At 46.9% G+C, this 16,554-nt stretch overlaps 1 protein-coding gene across 1 annotated transcript; it reads left to right on the forward strand.

The window, feature by feature from the left end:
• Positions 1-3,336: 3,336 nt before the first annotated feature.
• LOC134539437 (cuticle protein 6-like) lies at positions 3,337-15,900 on the forward strand. The gene is made up of 2 exons (XM_063381474.1): positions 3,337-3,412; positions 15,054-15,900. Exons 1-2 carry the CDS (start codon positions 3,401-3,403, stop codon positions 15,654-15,656), a joined length of 615 nt encoding a protein of 204 aa, XP_063237544.1. The 5' UTR covers positions 3,337-3,400; the 3' UTR covers positions 15,657-15,900.
• The last annotated feature ends 654 nt before the right edge of the window (positions 15,901-16,554 follow it).

Consider the following 16,554-nt stretch of genomic DNA (forward strand, 5'->3'; position numbering starts at 1 on the left):
TTACGACTTTTGCTAGGAAACTTCATTCAAGATTTTCTAGCATTTGTACTCATACAGTTATGGTTAATTTTGCTACCCAAATCCTAACCAGATTGGTTTAATCATTAGCACAAACACTCTATACTATACTTCCTCCACTTTACAAAGCAATATATATTATTATTATTATTAAATACTCCCAGACTGTAACTCATCAAGAACCCGTTATCCACTTGAGTAAGTAACCACTCAGACGCAGTAAGGACTACTGGTCTCCTACATTCAGGTCGGCCACACTAGAGTTGATGGGAATATTATACGGCACGATCTTAAGTCATTAAAGAGGAAAGTTAGTACGAAATATTTCATGAACGGTGTTTTTTTTTTAATTCCGTAGGATAATCTCTCAGATGTAGCCGACCTCCACATCAAAGGTGTCTGATGACGCAGCCAATTTCAGTGCAAGGGATCCTGGGTTCGAATCCTTATAAGTCATGGATGTCTGTGGCATTATTTTTATATAATATACAATTTATAATCCATAGCAGCATAAAATCCCATTACTTGCAAGCAGTTTGCGTTGCAGAGCGTTTGAAGCACACATTTTTACAGGAATATTTTGAATGTATTTGAAATCAGTCTTCACACAGAAAGATGAAATATGTCTACCTACTTGTTTGATGTCTATTTTCATGACAGCTGGAATGTTTTAAACAGTAATTTAAAGCCTTTCAACATAGCAAAATGGTAATATTTGCAATACTTTGGCTCAGAGAGATGTATAGAAATCGAAGAAAATTAGTTTCAAACGATTTTAGGCCATAACTATTTTCTATCGTTTTATTTTTAAAATTTGACTTTATAAAAGCATAATATATAATTTGATGAAATTCCCTAAGTTAATAATGACTGACTGTTATAAAATGTTAACAGTGTGAAGTCATCAGCGTTCCGTATGAAAAATTATTTTATTTTAATTACCACAACTGAAATATTATAACTAGCGACCGGAAAAATTCGCAGTTTCGATTACCTTCAGGGTGGACTAGTCAGTCTGTTGTATACTAGGGTGAATAACGCCATTTTATCGGTTACTGACTTGTGAGGCTTCAGATTGGTTTGCCTCTGATCTTGACCCATAGTCGTCCGAAAAATAAAGAACCAATAGCAAAATAAGCTCAAAGATATATATATATATATATGTGTGTGTGTGTGTGTGTGTGTGTGTGTGTGTGTTGAACATGGCGAAATATCAGCAAATTTTTCTTGTATTTAATTATAACCAATATAAACTATGTTATGTCCTTTGAACATTTCTAAATGTATTATCTTTGTTTTAATGAGGGCAAATATGTCATATTAAACCATACAACAATTGTTATGGCATGAAAACTGTTGACACAAACTTGGTTTCTTTCATTCTGTACTTCTCCCCATTAAGAACTTCCAACAAAATTTCTTCTAAATATGCGGATGGGGTCCCCCATTGAACTTTGTTTCACACTTTATAACATTAAAACTATAGTTCCTCTACTAGTCGAATAGATACACGCAATGCAACGAAAATACTGCACACACATTCTCTGCCTTACGCTTAGAGGTGACTAGGCACCTGATGAGGATGATAGATTTTTGAAAGTAGATCTAGAGTTGATTAGTAACGTTCTTTGCATGATTGTTTTCAATGTTGCATTCATTCAAAGAAGGCGTTAAAGTATAACACCTTTTGGCTAAATCATTTACTAAAAATCTTCCAAAAAGTCACTTTAATATACGGGCCTAATTACAGCAGTTCCAAAGTTCATGAAGTGGTTTAAAACGTCTACGAACGAACAACAAAATACCTGGTGCCATTATTAAAACTACAGTAATTCACGCCGCATTAACCAAATAATTCCTCTATCAGTCTGTTAAAGTCCAATGACGGGAACAGATTTCAGTTCCTGAAACGTCTTAACTATTTTACTGTATTTTGAAAGCCTACTGTGTTCACCTGTGCTGTCGTCGTGTTTTCAGAATACATGTCTCTGTATTGTCTGTTTAGTATTATCGCTGGGTTTCTCTGTCTGGCGCTGTGTTGTTTAAAGTTGTTCTTAGTCTGTATTTACTGCTGTTTTTGTCTCGTCGTGTCATCCCACCGTATTCGTTGTTCGGTGGGATCTAATTTCTTGTACGGAATGCTCTTTGCTGCCTTTACATTTTAACATCGACTGATTTTGGCTTGTTTTTTTCTGTGTTATTGACGTGACAACGTCTAATAAATCTATGAACGCCGGCTGCACGCACAAAAAAGTGTTCCGTTACGCAAATTGTTCCGTTTCGCTGTGTCCCGTTACGCTGTCGGCGAGTGCAGTAATAATAGGTTATGTTACAATTGACTACAAAATTTTGGTGATTCATATCATTGATGATAGATATTTGATTACACTTTATTTATATGAAAACTTGTGCATAATTATATTTAAACTTTAAAGCTAAATGACAGTTTTTAAAATTAATTACAAGTCATCTACACGTGAACTGTTTCGTCGACTGTTTATAAAGTGAAGGGAAAAGTTAATGTGGTTTTCATTGCTTCTTACAACAACAATTTTGGCAATAAAGGTTAATTATTCTTGCATTTTAAAAATCTGATTACTAGTATAATTTCAAGTATTTATTCTTTTATTATTAAAATTAAAATGATTCAATTGTATTCATAAAAGTATGCAATAATTTGATCAATGTTTTGTTATGACGTCACGTTAAACTATCGTCCGTAAACTGACTTTACAGACAACCAATTTTTCTTTTGTGTTCATCTTTCTTTGTACTTTCTTCGTGTTCTCTCGACGGCACACTGTGAAAGCCAGCAAACGTCGTGTGTCTTAAAATGATTATTTAATTGCTGGAATTGTTTCACCAGTCGCGGGATACGCGGGAAAGATGAGTTAAGTAAACACCTGTGGGGCGCTAGATGATGCAACAGGTGGTCCGGCGGGAGCGATACCTCCTCCCCTCTCCCGGCAGTTCCGGCCGGTAGCGCGGGTCGTGGTTTACCGTTACTGACAGCCGCGCCTCGACGGCAGGCGACGCCCCGGGTGGCGGTCGCTCTAGCGGGGATCTCGAACGATCAGCGAGCGCGATCCCGAGGTCTCGCTAGACACTTCCCGCAGGTTGGGGAGGGGAGAAGGTAGCTGGGGGGGAGGACAGGTATGCTGAAGCACCTCAGATGTCCCCCACCCTCTCCCCTTCCACGGCCACGCCCCCCTGAAGGCGCGATTGGCGGGGCGCCCGGGAGGTGATAAGAGGTGGGGCAGGCAGGGACCGGCGGGTGCGTGCTGTATAAAAGGAGGCGTCCGGACGACTTCCAGGCACCACTCGAGTCGCATCTCCCTAGCGAGTACTGGCACCACCCAGCAGCGCTAGACGACATCGCATCATGAGGACCTTGGTGAGTAGCGCGGTCCCCGTGCCCCGTGCTCTTCCCGTGTCTCACTGGCCCCTGGGTGGGTAGGCAACACGGCACGAGACGTTCCCCTCGGTGATAGGCAACAAGCGTTGCGACTCTCAGATCTCTCCACGCACTCAAGCACCGGAGAAACACCCATCTATGAACACGCAAATTTTTTATATATTTATCTATTGCCTGAAACCAGCATTCACCCAAAAATTATAAAGTTCTTAACAAATTTTGTAGAAATGATGGCTAAACATTTAATTAAATAGGTTTTAAATTAGTGGCCACGTTTAAAAAAGTTTCACTTAACTAACGCAATAATTCTCACATGAAGAAAAGACTATTGCAGCGTACTGTCAAAACGTTCGTTAACGATACTTACGCCATTAGCTGTAAAAAGAAAAAAAAGGATAAAGACTTTTCATTGTGGAGTATGTGGCTAGTTTTATTATTTAAAACATTTAATAGTTTTCCTTGGGTAAAATTTCAGTGTATATCTTAGAATTATTTTTATGTGCGATGCTCACGATGTATTCTTAAATACCATATTAACACTCGAGATTTTTATGTATGGATAGGAATGTGAAATGTAAGTATGTATGTTTAGGATACTACGTGACCAATTTACATGAAAAGAAAACTAATTCAAAGCAAGGTACTAACCTGAGTTACACGGGACTTTCTCGAATGGGCTGAGAATCAAATATTATTTTTTATTAGAAAAAAGTACTTACGGTTGATTCACGTTGAAATGCGCATTTATTCAGGAGCCACAGTTACAGATCTACCTTTTGTAACCTTACGACGCAATTCCAAACCTTATCCCGCGCATGAGCAGAGCAAGGCGAAAATCGAAAAAGACTAAATTTCGATTTCTAATAACGTTCGTTACGTCGGAAAAAATTATTTTTCATACATTTTGCAAACAAAACACACAGTGTATAATTGGTATCGTTGTAAATTTTTTTCCACATACATTCTAAAAAAAACTCTACAATCCAATTCAGATAAATGGCCAAAAAAGTCCAAGATAGTGTTTTTTAGTAATTGATTTCGTAATAGGTTCAATTTCCGACCAAATCAAGGATTTTTCACTTGTATAAGATTATCCTTTCCAATGTTGGTACTAAGTGTCACGCTGTCTCTTCAACTACAGACTGCAGAAGACGACAACCGACCATGACGGTATCATCTCGCCTGGTCACAACGTGGCCACATTATCCCAACCTCCGTGTTGGTGACCCCAATCATCATCATCATCATCAAACTCATTATCATTATAATCGCCATCGTCATAATAACAAATGTTTCAGGCTATCCTAAAAAAGAACTGATTAATAGAGACAGGAAAAATTTGTGGAATCATTTCACGATGGACTAAAATCAAAATACGTTTAGCTTTTTGCTGCTTCAGTGATTGGGCCACAGTTTATCTGAAGGACCATGAGAAAGTGGATGTCCGAATCAGTATCCAATGAGATTTGCTGAGTACATGGAAAATATCGGAGTCTATCCTAGAGGTAATTGAAACCGCGAATTTTTCCAGTCGCTAGGTACTGATTAAAATTATTTTGCGTCTGTTGAAAATTATATTCGTACCATCTAAACACCCCAAAAAAATTCACGTCTCCATAATTGTGTCTTGAAGTTTACAAAACTTTATAGCTAGCTTTACAATTTTAGAGACGCTCTCCGAAAACCTAACTGAGTATCGCCGCTCACATTTCAGGAGTTGCTCTAATGTGATGGAAATTCTACGAATTAGTTCACTGCCTCACCCATAGTTGTAAAGTGGCATCTGTAAGAACACCTGTATTTCGCTATTACATCTCGTGTCAAGATAATTCACAAATCACTGTAGCTTTTTTCTTGTCTTTGGGGCGAAATGTGGGCGCGCAGCATTATGGTACCCACATTCTCATTGGACCCCTCTAGTGAGAGAGAACACCTCTCACCGACCACAGACAATGACTAATGACTATAATAAAAAAGGCTACATTGTTTTGTGAAACACCTTAACATGAAATGTATTCGTATATCTAGGCATATGATACGGGTGCCTTGCTCATGTGACTCAAAACCTCCAGAAATGATAGCACCTCAAAGTCATATTAAAATGTACACAAAATCTTTATAATCTTAAAACGACTATCATTGGCAGCAAAATAAATACAAAAAAAAATCTGTTATTCATGGTGGGTATTTGATAGTCAACAATATCTTTTTTTTTTTAATTATTAGGGACAGGTAGTGTTCCATGCAACTGGTAGATGTCTGCAAGAGAAACCATTGCCTTATTTGGCAGTGCCGTTCGGGACACTTTGCCTCCGCACAGAATGGCTGTGATGAGTGAGTTGACAGTAAGACATGTGTCTGAGAGAAACACAAACAATCAAGAAACACAGACGATGCCTCGAGAGAGCAGCATTTTTTTTGTTTTTGTAAATTCAACAGAAATATTAAAGTAAAATTACAGATAATTGTCAGTTTTTATATTTACATGAAAACAACGGTATCGCTACAATTTTGTGACCGCAGTAATACTGGGTTCGGATTGTTACCCGAGCATTTATGCTTTGTGTTGCCGCAGTACCTCCAATAGTTAAAGTTATTTGTAAACCTTTCCCTAAATAGTTTTCCAGTATCAACTGCGCACATTAATAAGCACAATAAAACGAAGTAAATTCTAATTATTGAATATTCTATTATTTTTCCATAGTTTTAAATAATTATGCTTGAATGAAACATCAGTTAAAATATAAAATTTTGTGCCAATTTTTGTAAAACGTATTTCATATATGCAAAAAAAAACCATAGCCACGTGTTGTACAGATTTATAATATCTTTCTTGTAGTATTACAAAGTGTTTCTTGGCAACAGTTTTTCAAAGGAATCTTTTGTAAAAGTTCAGAAACTTTTTTTTTTCGGTGTGTTATTCTAGCATATAGTTAGTCTCGAAAAACATTCGCATTATCTTCACATGCGAAGAGTGCTAACGATACGAAAATAAAGAAAGATTTATGATTTTAATGTCTGACATTACGGATGTAAACCACTCCGAGGGCTTCTGAGGCTCGTGGCGGAAATGCACAAAGTAACAAGCTAATGACAGTTTTCATCGTCCGCTTTCGGAGAAGCAATTTTTCAACGTCCTATTATGGTAACGAGACGACACAAAAGTGCCGAACAATTTGTTCAAGTCGGCACGTGGTTTGCTCTTGAAATATTGACATGAATATTCGATAAGCGAACATTTGTTATTTTTTTTTTTTAATCCCGTCAACTACTCAAGACGGTCGTAACTACGCAGACGCTCAGCTCGTGAAAAAAGGCTACTTATCATCTATTAGTAATAAATCTGCGTGTGTCCGTTCATTTGTGGGCTGCACGTCACACGAGTTTGTAGACGCTACAGCGTTCTGAGAACGTGTTCTATAGCCTGTTAATGAATCGCTGATACGTTTCATAAACTCCGTAACGGAAGTTTTGCGCAAGTGAAATTATATGTCCAATACTTCACAATGCCAAGTGAAGCTCCGAGATTGAATTGCAAAAGAGTGTAGTAATTCGAAAAATAAATATAACTTGAGAAAAAAAACAAGAGCAAATGTAAACAATCTTCAATGGGCTCTCCTACGTCACATACTCAGCCCGCTTAGTTAGGGCGATAAGGACTTCAGACAGCCGAGGGATCTACTATGATCTACAGTTTGGAAAGTCGACTTGCAATTCACATGGCTATTAATCCTCAACTTATGAAGAGGGCCGCCTATATTGCGCCAGTTTTCGTCTGCAAGGCGAGATAGTGCTCACATACACATACAATGACTCCAAGGCTCTGAATTGACCTAATGTCTGAACGACTATGCTTTCCAAATAGGGTACCGCACTTCTGATACCAATAAAATATTCTAATAAACACCCATTAAAGTCATTTTACCGTCAAAAAAAGTGTTATATTGATTAAACTGGATAGTATACCAACCATTAAAATCTAAAATTCTAGAATAAAACATTCTCGTGAATAGAACCAATCAAATTAACCTAAGAAGTCTTGAATCAAGGAATTTTAATCAATGTACTTGTGAAAAATATTATTTTAACGAATGAGAAAATGTAGCTCAACTATTCATAATGATTAAAAAATATACTTTAAAAGATTAATTTAAATTATTTATTAATAGGGTTGTAACAAAAAATAATTTATGTCAAATATATCAAAGATAACTGGAATGGAAATATAAAGTCAAAAAAAGATAAATTAAAATAGGCTTTATGAAAACTTAAAGCAATTATATAATATTATTAAGGACTAAAGTTAATATGTTGTTAGCTTAAGTAGTTAAAATAGAAAATGTCTGACCTGCAGGCAGTAAGTACTGTTTTCGCTGGTGGCTCTGGCCCTAGCTCGCCCCGGCTACCTCGGCTACCCCTACTCGCTCTAGCAGTTATAATAATAATGATGTGTGTGCTCTACCTGCAGGCAGTACTGTTGTCGCTGGTGGCTCTGGCCCTAGCTCGCCACGGCTACCTCGGCTACCCCTACTCGCTCTAGCAGTTATAATAGTAATGACGTGTGTGCTCTACCTGCAGGCAGTACTGTTGTAGCTGGTGGCTCTGGCCCTAGCTCGCCCCGGCTACCTCGGCTACCCCTACTCGCTCTAGCAGTTATAATAATAATGATGTGTGTGCTCTACCTGCAGGCAGTACTGTTGTCGCTGGTGGCTCTGGCCCTAGCTCGCCACGGCTACCTCGGCTACCCCTACTCGCTCTAGCAGTTATAATAGTAATGACGTGTGTGCTCTACCTGCAGGCAGTACTGTTGTAGCTGGTGGCTCTGGCCCTAGCTCGCCCCGGCTACCTCGGCTACCCCTACTCGCTCTAGCAGTTATAATAGTAATGATGTGTGTGCTCTACCTGCAGGCAGTACTGTTGTCGCTGGTGGCTCTGGCCCTAGCTCGCCCCGGCTACCTCGGCTACCCCTACTCGCTCTAGCAGTTATAATAGTAATGATGTGTGTGCTCTACCTGCAGGCAGTACTGTTGTCGCTGGTGGCTCTGGCCCTAGCTCGCCCCGGCTACCTCGGCTACCCCTACTCGCTCTAGCAGTTATAATAGTAATGATGTGTGTGCTCCACCTGCAGGCAGTACTGTTGTCGCTGGTGGCTCTGGCCCTAGCTCGCCCCGGCTACCTCGGCTACCCCTACTCGCTCTAGCAGTTATAATAGTAATGATGTGTGTGCTCTACCTGCAGGCAGTACTGTTGTCGCTGGTGGCTCTGGCCCTAGCTCGCCCCGGCTACCTCGGCTACCCCTACTCGCTCTAGCAGTTATAATAGTAATGATGTATGTGCTCTACCTGCAGGCAGTACTGTTGTCGCTGGTGGCTCTGGCCCTAGCTCGCCCCGGCTACCTCGGCTACCCCTACTCGCTCTAGCAGTTATAATAGTAATGATGTGTGTGCTCTACCTGCAGGCAGTACTGTTGTCGCTGGTGGCTCTGGCCCTAGCTCGCCCCGGCTACCTCGGCTACCCCTACTCGCTCTAGCAGTTATAATAGTAATGATGTGTGTGCTCTACCTGCAGGCAGTACTGTTGTCGCTGGTGGCTCTGGCCCTAGCTCGCCCCGGCTACCTCGGCTACCCCTACTCGCTCTAGCAGTTATAATAGTAATGATGTGTGTGCTCTACCTGCAGGCAGTACTGTTGTCGCTGGTGGCTCTGGCCCTAGCTCGCCCCGGCTACCTCGGATACCCCTACTCGCTCTAGCAGTTATAATAGTAATGATGTATGTGCTCTACCTGCAGGCAGTACTGTTGTCGCTGGTGGCTCTGGCCCTAGCTCGCCCCGGCTACCTCGGCTACCCCTACTCGCTCTAGCAGTTATAATAGTAATGATGTGTGTGCTCTACCTGCAGGCAGTACTGTTGTCGCTGGTGGCTCTGGCCCTAGCTCGCCCCGGCTACCTCGGCTACCCCTACTCGCTCTAGCAGTTATAATAGTAATGATGTGTGTGCTCTACCTGCAGGCAGTACTGTTGTCGCTGGTGGCTCTGGCCCTAGCTCGCCCCGGCTACCTCGGCTACCCCTACTCGCTCTAGCAGTTATAATAGTAATGATGTGTGTGCTCTACCTGCAGGCAGTACTGTTGTCGCTGGTGGCTCTGGCCCTAGCTCGCCCCGGCTACCTCGGCTACCCCTACTCGCTCTAGCAGTTATAATAGTAATGATGTGTGTGCTCTACCTGCAGGCAGTACTGTTGTCGCTGGTGGCTCTGGCCCTAGCTCGCCCCGGCTACCTCGGCTACCCCTACTCGCTCTAGCAGTTATAATAGTAATGATGTGTGTGCTCCACCTGCAGGCAGTACTGTTGTCGCTGGTGGCTCTGGCCCTAGCTCGCCCCGGCTACCTCGGCTACCCCTACTCGCTCTAGCAGTTATAATAGTAATGATGTGTGTGCTCCACCTGCAGGCAGTACTGTTGTCGCTGGTGGCTCTGGCCCTAGCTCGCCCCGGCTACCTCGGCTACCCCTACTCGCTCTAGCAGTTATAATAGTAATGATGTGTGTGCTCTACCTGCAGGCAGTACTGTTGTCGCTGGTGGCTCTGGCCTTATAGCTCGCCCCGGCTACCTCGGCTACCCCTACTCGCTCTAGCAGTTATAATAGTAATGATGTGTGTGCTCCACCTGCAGGCAGTACTGTTGTCGCTGGTGGCTCTGGCCCTAGCTCGCCCCGGCTACCTCGGCTACCCCTACTCGCTCTAGCAGTTATAATAGTAATGATGTGTGTGCTCCACCTGCAGGCAGTACTGTTGTCGCTGGTGGCTCTGGCCCTAGCTCGCCCCGGCTACCTCGGCTACCCCTACTCGCTCTAGCAGTTATAATAGTAATGATGTGTGTGCTCTACCTGCAGGCAGTACTGTTGTCGCTGGTGGCTCTGGCCCTAGCTCGCCCCGGCTACCTCGGCTACCCCTACTCGCTCTAGCAGTTATAATAGTAATGATGTGTGTGCTCTACCTGCAGGCAGTACTGTTGTCGCTGGTGGCTCTGGCCCTAGCTCGCCCCGGCTACCTCGGCTACCCCTACTCGCTCTAGCAGTTATAATAGTAATGATGTGTGTGCTCTACCTGCAGGCAGTACTGTTGTCGCTGGTGGCTCTGGCCCTAGCTCGCCCCGGCTACCTCGGCTACCCCTACTCGCTCTAGCAGTTATAATAGTAATGATGTGTGTGCTCTACCTGCAGGCAGTACTGTTGTCGCTGGTGGCTCTGGCCCTAGCTCGCCCCGGCTACCTCGGCTACCCCTACTCGCTCTAGCAGTTATAATAGTAATGATGTGTGTGCTCTACCTGCAGGCAGTACTGTTGTCGCTGGTGGCTCTGGCCCTAGCTCGCCCCGGCTACCTCGGCTACCCCTACTCGCTCTAGCAGTTATAATAGTAATGATGTGTGTGCTCTACCTGCAGGCAGTACTGTTGTCGCTGGTGGCTCTGGCCCTAGCTCGCCCCGGCTACCTCGGCTACCCCTACTCGCTCTAGCAGTTATAATAGTAATGATGTGTGTGCTCCACCTGCAGGCAGTACTGTTGTCGCTGGTGGCTCTGGCCCTAGCTCGCCCCGGCTACCTCGGCTACCCCTACTCGCTCTAGCAGTTATAATAGTAATGATGTGTGTGCTCTACCTGCAGGCAGTACTGTTGTCGCTGGTGGCTCTGGCCCTAGCTCGCCCCGGCTACCTCGGCTACCCCTACTCGCTCTAGCAGTTATAATAGTAATGATGTGTGTGCTCCACCTGCAGGCAGTACTGTTGTCGCTGGTGGCTCTGGCCCTAGCTCGCCCCGGCTACCTCGGCTACCCCTACTCGCTCTAGCAGTTATAATAGTAATGATGTGTGTGCTCTACCTGCAGGCAGTACTGTTGTCGCTGGTGGCTCTGGCCCTAGCTCGCCCCGGCTACCTCGGCTACCCCTACTCGCTCTAGCAGTTATAATAGTAATGATGTGTGTGCTCTACCTGCAGGCAGTACTGTTGTCGCTGGTGGCTCTGGCCCTAGCTCGCCCCGGCTACCTCGGCTACCCCTACTCGCTCTAGCAGTTATAATAGTAATGATGTGTGTGCTCTACCTGCAGGCAGTACTGTTGTCGCTGGTGGCTCTGGCCCTAGCTCGCCCCGGCTACCTCGGCTACCCCTACTCGCTCTAGCAGTTATAATAGTAATGATGTGTGTGCTCTACCTGCAGGCAGTACTGTTGTCGCTGGTGGCTCTGGCCCTAGCTCGCCCCGGCTACCTCGGCTACCCCTACTCGCTCTAGCAGTTATAATAGTAATGATGTGTGTGCTCCACCTGCAGGCAGTACTGTTGTCGCTGGTGGCTCTGGCCCTAGCTCGCCCCGGCTACCTCGGCTACCCCTACTCGCTCTAGCAGTTATAATAGTAATGATGTGTGTGCTCTACCTGCAGGCAGTACTGTTGTCGCTGGTGGCTCTGGCCCTAGCTCGCCCCGGCTACCTCGGCTACCCCTACTCGCTCTAGCAGTTATAATAGTAATGATGTGTGTGCTCCACCTGCAGGCAGTACTGTTGTCGCTGGTGGCTCTGGCCCTAGCTCGCCCCGGCTACCTCGGCTACCCCTACTCGCTCTAGCAGTTATAATAGTAATGATGTGTGTGCTCTACCTGCAGGCAGTACTGTTGTCGCTGGTGGCTCTGGCCCTAGCTCGCCCCGGCTACCTCGGCTACCCCTACTCGCTCTAGCAGTTATAATAGTAATGATGTGTGTGCTCTACCTGCAGGCAGTACTGTTGTCGCTGGTGGCTCTGGCCCTAGCTCGCCCCGGCTACCTCGGCTACCCCTACTCGCTCTAGCAGTTATAATAGTAATGATGTGTGTGCTCTACCTGCAGGCAGTACTGTTGTCGCTGGTGGCTGTGGCCCTAGCTCGCCCCGGCTACCTCGGCTACCCCTACTCGCTCTAGCAGTTATAATAGTAATGATGTGTGTGCTCTACCTGCAGGCAGTACTGTTGTCGCTGGTGGCTCTGGCCCTAGCTCGCCCCGGCTACCTCGGCTACCCCTACTCGCTCTAGCAGTTATAATAGTAATGATGTGTGTGCTCCACCTGCAGGCAGTACTGTTGTCGCTGGTGGCTCTGGCCCTAGCTCGCCCCGGCTACCTCGGCTACCCCTACTCGCTCTAGCAGTTATAATAGTAATGATGTGTGTGCTCTACCTGCAGGCAGTACTGTTGTCGCTGGTGGCTCTGGCCCTAGCTCGCCCCGGCTACCTCGGCTACCCCTACTCGCTCTAGCAGTTATAATAGTAATGATGTGTGTGCTCTACCTGCAGGCAGTACTGTTGTCGCTGGTGGCTCTGGCCCTAGCTCGCCCCGGCTACCTCGGCTACCCCTACTCGCTCTAGCAGTTATAATAGTAATGATGTGTGTGCTCCACCTGCAGGCAGTACTGTTGTCGCTGGTGGCTCTGGCCCTAGCTCGCCCCGGCTACCTCGGCTACCCCTACTCGCTCTAGCAGTTATAATAGTAATGATGTGTGTGCTCTACCTGCAGGCAGTACTGTTGTCGCTGGTGGCTCTGGCCCTAGCTCGCCCCGGCTACCTCGGCTACCCCTACTCGCTCTAGCAGTTATAATAGTAATGATGTGTGTGCTCTACCTGCAGGCAGTACTGTTGTCGCTGGTGGCTCTGGCCCTAGCTCGCCCCGGCTACCTCGGCTACCCCTACTCGCTCTAGCAGTTATAATAGTAATGATGTGTGTGCTCTACCTGCAGGCAGTACTGTTGTCGCTGGTGGCTCTGGCCCTAGCTCGCCCCGGCTACCTCGGCTACCCCTACTCGCTCTAGCAGTTATAATAGTAATGATGTGTGTGCTCTACCTGCAGGCAGTACTGTTGTCGCTGGTGGCTCTGGCCCTAGCTCGCCCCGGCTACCTCGGCTACCCCTACTCGCTCTAGCAGTTATAATAGTAATGATGTGTGTGCTCCACCTGCAGGCAGTACTGTTGTCGCTGGTGGCTCTGGCCCTAGCTCGCCCCGGCTACCTCGGCTACCCCTACTCGCTCTAGCAGTTATAATAGTAATGATGTGTGTGCTCTACCTGCAGGCAGTACTGTTGTCGCTGGTGGCTCTGGCCCTAGCTCGCCCCGGCTACCTCGGCTACCCCTACTCGCTCTAGCAGTTATAATAGTAATGATGTGTGTGCTCTACCTGCAGGCAGTACTGTTGTCGCTGGTGGCTCTGGCCCTAGCTCGCCCCGGCTACCTCGGCTACCCCTACTCGCTCTAGCAGTTATAATAGTAATGATGTGTGTGCTCTACCTGCAGGCAGTACTGTTGTCGCTGGTGGCTCTGGCCCTAGCTCGCCCCGGCTACCTCGGCTACCCCTACTCGCTCTAGCAGTTATAATAGTAATGATGTGTGTGCTCTACCTGCAGGCAGTACTGTTGTCGCTGGTGGCTCTGGCCCTAGCTCGCCCCGGCTACCTCGGCTACCCCTACTCGCTCTAGCAGTTATAATAGTAATGATGTGTGTGCTCCACCTGCAGGCAGTACTGTTGTCGCTGGTGGCTCTGGCCCTAGCTCGCCCCGGCTACCTCGGCTACCCCTACTCGCTCTAGCAGTTATAATAGTAATGATGTGTGTGCTCTACCTGCAGGCAGTACTGTTGTCGCTGGTGGCTCTGGCCCTAGCTCGCCCCGGCTACCTCGGCTACCCCTACTCGCTCTAGCAGTTATAATAGTAATGATGTGTGTGCTCTACCTGCAGGCAGTACTGTTGTCGCTGGTGGCTCTGGCCCTAGCTCGCCCCGGCTACCTCGGCTACCCCTACTCGCTCTAGCAGTTATAATAGTAATGATGTGTGTGCTCTACCTGCAGGCAGTACTGTTGTCGCTGGTGGCTCTGGCCCTAGCTCGCCCCGGCTACCTCGGCTACCCCTACTCGCTCTAGCAGTTATAATAGTAATGATGTGTGTGCTCTACCTGCAGGCAGTACTGTTGTCGCTGGTGGCTCTGGCCCTAGCTCGCCCCGGCTACCTCGGCTACCCCTACTCGCTCTAGCAGTTATAATAGTAATGTAGTGTGTGCTCTACCTGCAGGCAGTACTGTTGTCGCTGGTGGCTCTGGCCCTAGCTCGCCCCGGCTACCTCGGCTACCCCTACTCGCTCTAGCAGTTATAATAGTAATGATGTGTGTGCTCTACCTGCAGGCAGTACTGTTGTCGCTGGTGGCTCTGGCCCTAGCTCGCCCCGGCTACCTCGGCTACCCCTACTCGCTCTAGCAGTTATAATAGTAATGATGTGTGTGCTCCACCTGCAGGCAGTACTGTTGTCGCTGGTGGCTCTGGCCCTAGCTCGCCCCGGCTACCTCGGCTACCCCTACTCGCTCTAGCAGTTATAATAGTAATGATGTGTGTGCTCTACCTGCAGGCAGTACTGTTGTCGCTGGTGGCTCTGGCCCTAGCTCGCCCCGGCTACCTCGGCTACCCCTACTCGCTCTAGCAGTTATAATAGTAATGATGTGTGTGCTCCACCTGCAGGCAGTACTGTTGTCGCTGGTGGCTCTGGCCCTAGCTCGCCCCGGCTACCTCGGCTACCCCTACTCGCTCTAGCAGTTATAATAGTAATGATGTGTGTGCTCTACCTGCAGGCAGTACTGTTGTCGCTGGTGGCTCTGGCCCTAGCTCGCCCCGGCTACCTCGGCTACCCCTACTCGCTCTCCACGCAGTACCACGCCCAGGACGCGCTGGGACAGTACAGCTATGGCTACGCCGGCGGTCCGTCAGCCAAGAGCGAGGTGAAGTCCTGGGACGGCGTCACCCGCGGTGGATACTCGTACGTGGACGCCGAGGGCAAGCTGCAGTCCGTCTCCTACACCGCCGACCCCGTGAACGGCTTCCGAGTGGCCGCCACCAACCTGCCCAAGGCTCCCGCCCCTGTGGATTCGGCGCCACTGGTGGCCCCCGAGCCCGTGCAGGACACCCCTGAGGTGGCGGCCGCCAAGGCTGCCCACCTGGCCGCCCTGGCCGGCGTGCCGACGCCCCTGGGGGCTCCCGAGCCCGTCAAGGACACCCCTGAGGTGGCAGCTGCCAAGGCCGAGCACCTGGCCGCCGTGGAGAGGGCTGCTGTGGCCGCAGCTGCTGCCCCCGAGGTGCCGCTGTCGCTGTACTCCGGCCTGCCGCTCGGCGCCGGCTTCGCCTACTCCAGCGTGGCCCCCGAGCCCTACCTGTACCGCGCCGCGCCCTGGTGGTGACCGGCCGCCGCGACTGCGACTGCGACTTGTGACCGGCGACTGGTGACTGGTATATGGTGACCAGTGGCCGCAGATGCTATTATACCCTGCTCCCCGTCCGTCTCCACTATCTTCAAGTCTGTTGAGAGAGTGTCTTTGCGTGATTGTGATCAAGAACTGAGTCAATACTTTTAGGTTGTAATATAATCTTGTAGCATATATTATTGTTGTATGTTTAATAAACGCATTGTTGCAATTACAAAAACGAAACTATATTCACTCGGTTTTACTGATACCCATCCAAGGATACCTGTAAATATATTTTACTGATCTTTCAAAACTAGCTATTTCACTTAGTAGCTATAGGTAAATAAAAAATATATTGGTATATGATAATTGATCTATTTGTAAACGAGCATTATACGCATGGTTTCTTTAATATTTCTCTATATTTATCTTTTTTCCTATAACGTAAATAGAATGTCCCAGTGTACATTACAGCGATTATAAATGTAGAGGCGTGACCTTGTATTGAACTATATTTATTTCATATTGTTTCTTAAATGTTGTTGTTTTAAAAATTTGTTTCCAAAAAAATAATAAGAAATATCACTTTATTTTTTATGCAATACCGTCCGATATGTGCACGGTAAAAAACGGTCACAGGCCCGAAAACAATGAATTTTGTATCATATGATCATTAAAGAGTCTAGATGCCTATGTGGGTGACCGTTACTATGTAGGGAGGTCAGGAGCTTAGTTCCAGCTCGTCAGTGGCGAGATGGCCTTCAGATGGGAAGGGTGTCGCTGGCGGTCGCTCTGTGGCCTGCCATCTAGCGGTAACTAAGAGAACCTCTAAGATTGTATCTCGCTCTCCCTCTAACACAAAGCCGATACGGTTCTATCGAGCCCGGAGGAG

This window comes from Bacillus rossius, chromosome 15, assembly GCF_032445375.1.
Source record: "Bacillus rossius redtenbacheri isolate Brsri chromosome 15, Brsri_v3, whole genome shotgun sequence".
NCBI classification, from domain to species: domain Eukaryota; kingdom Metazoa; phylum Arthropoda; class Insecta; order Phasmatodea; family Bacillidae; genus Bacillus; species Bacillus rossius.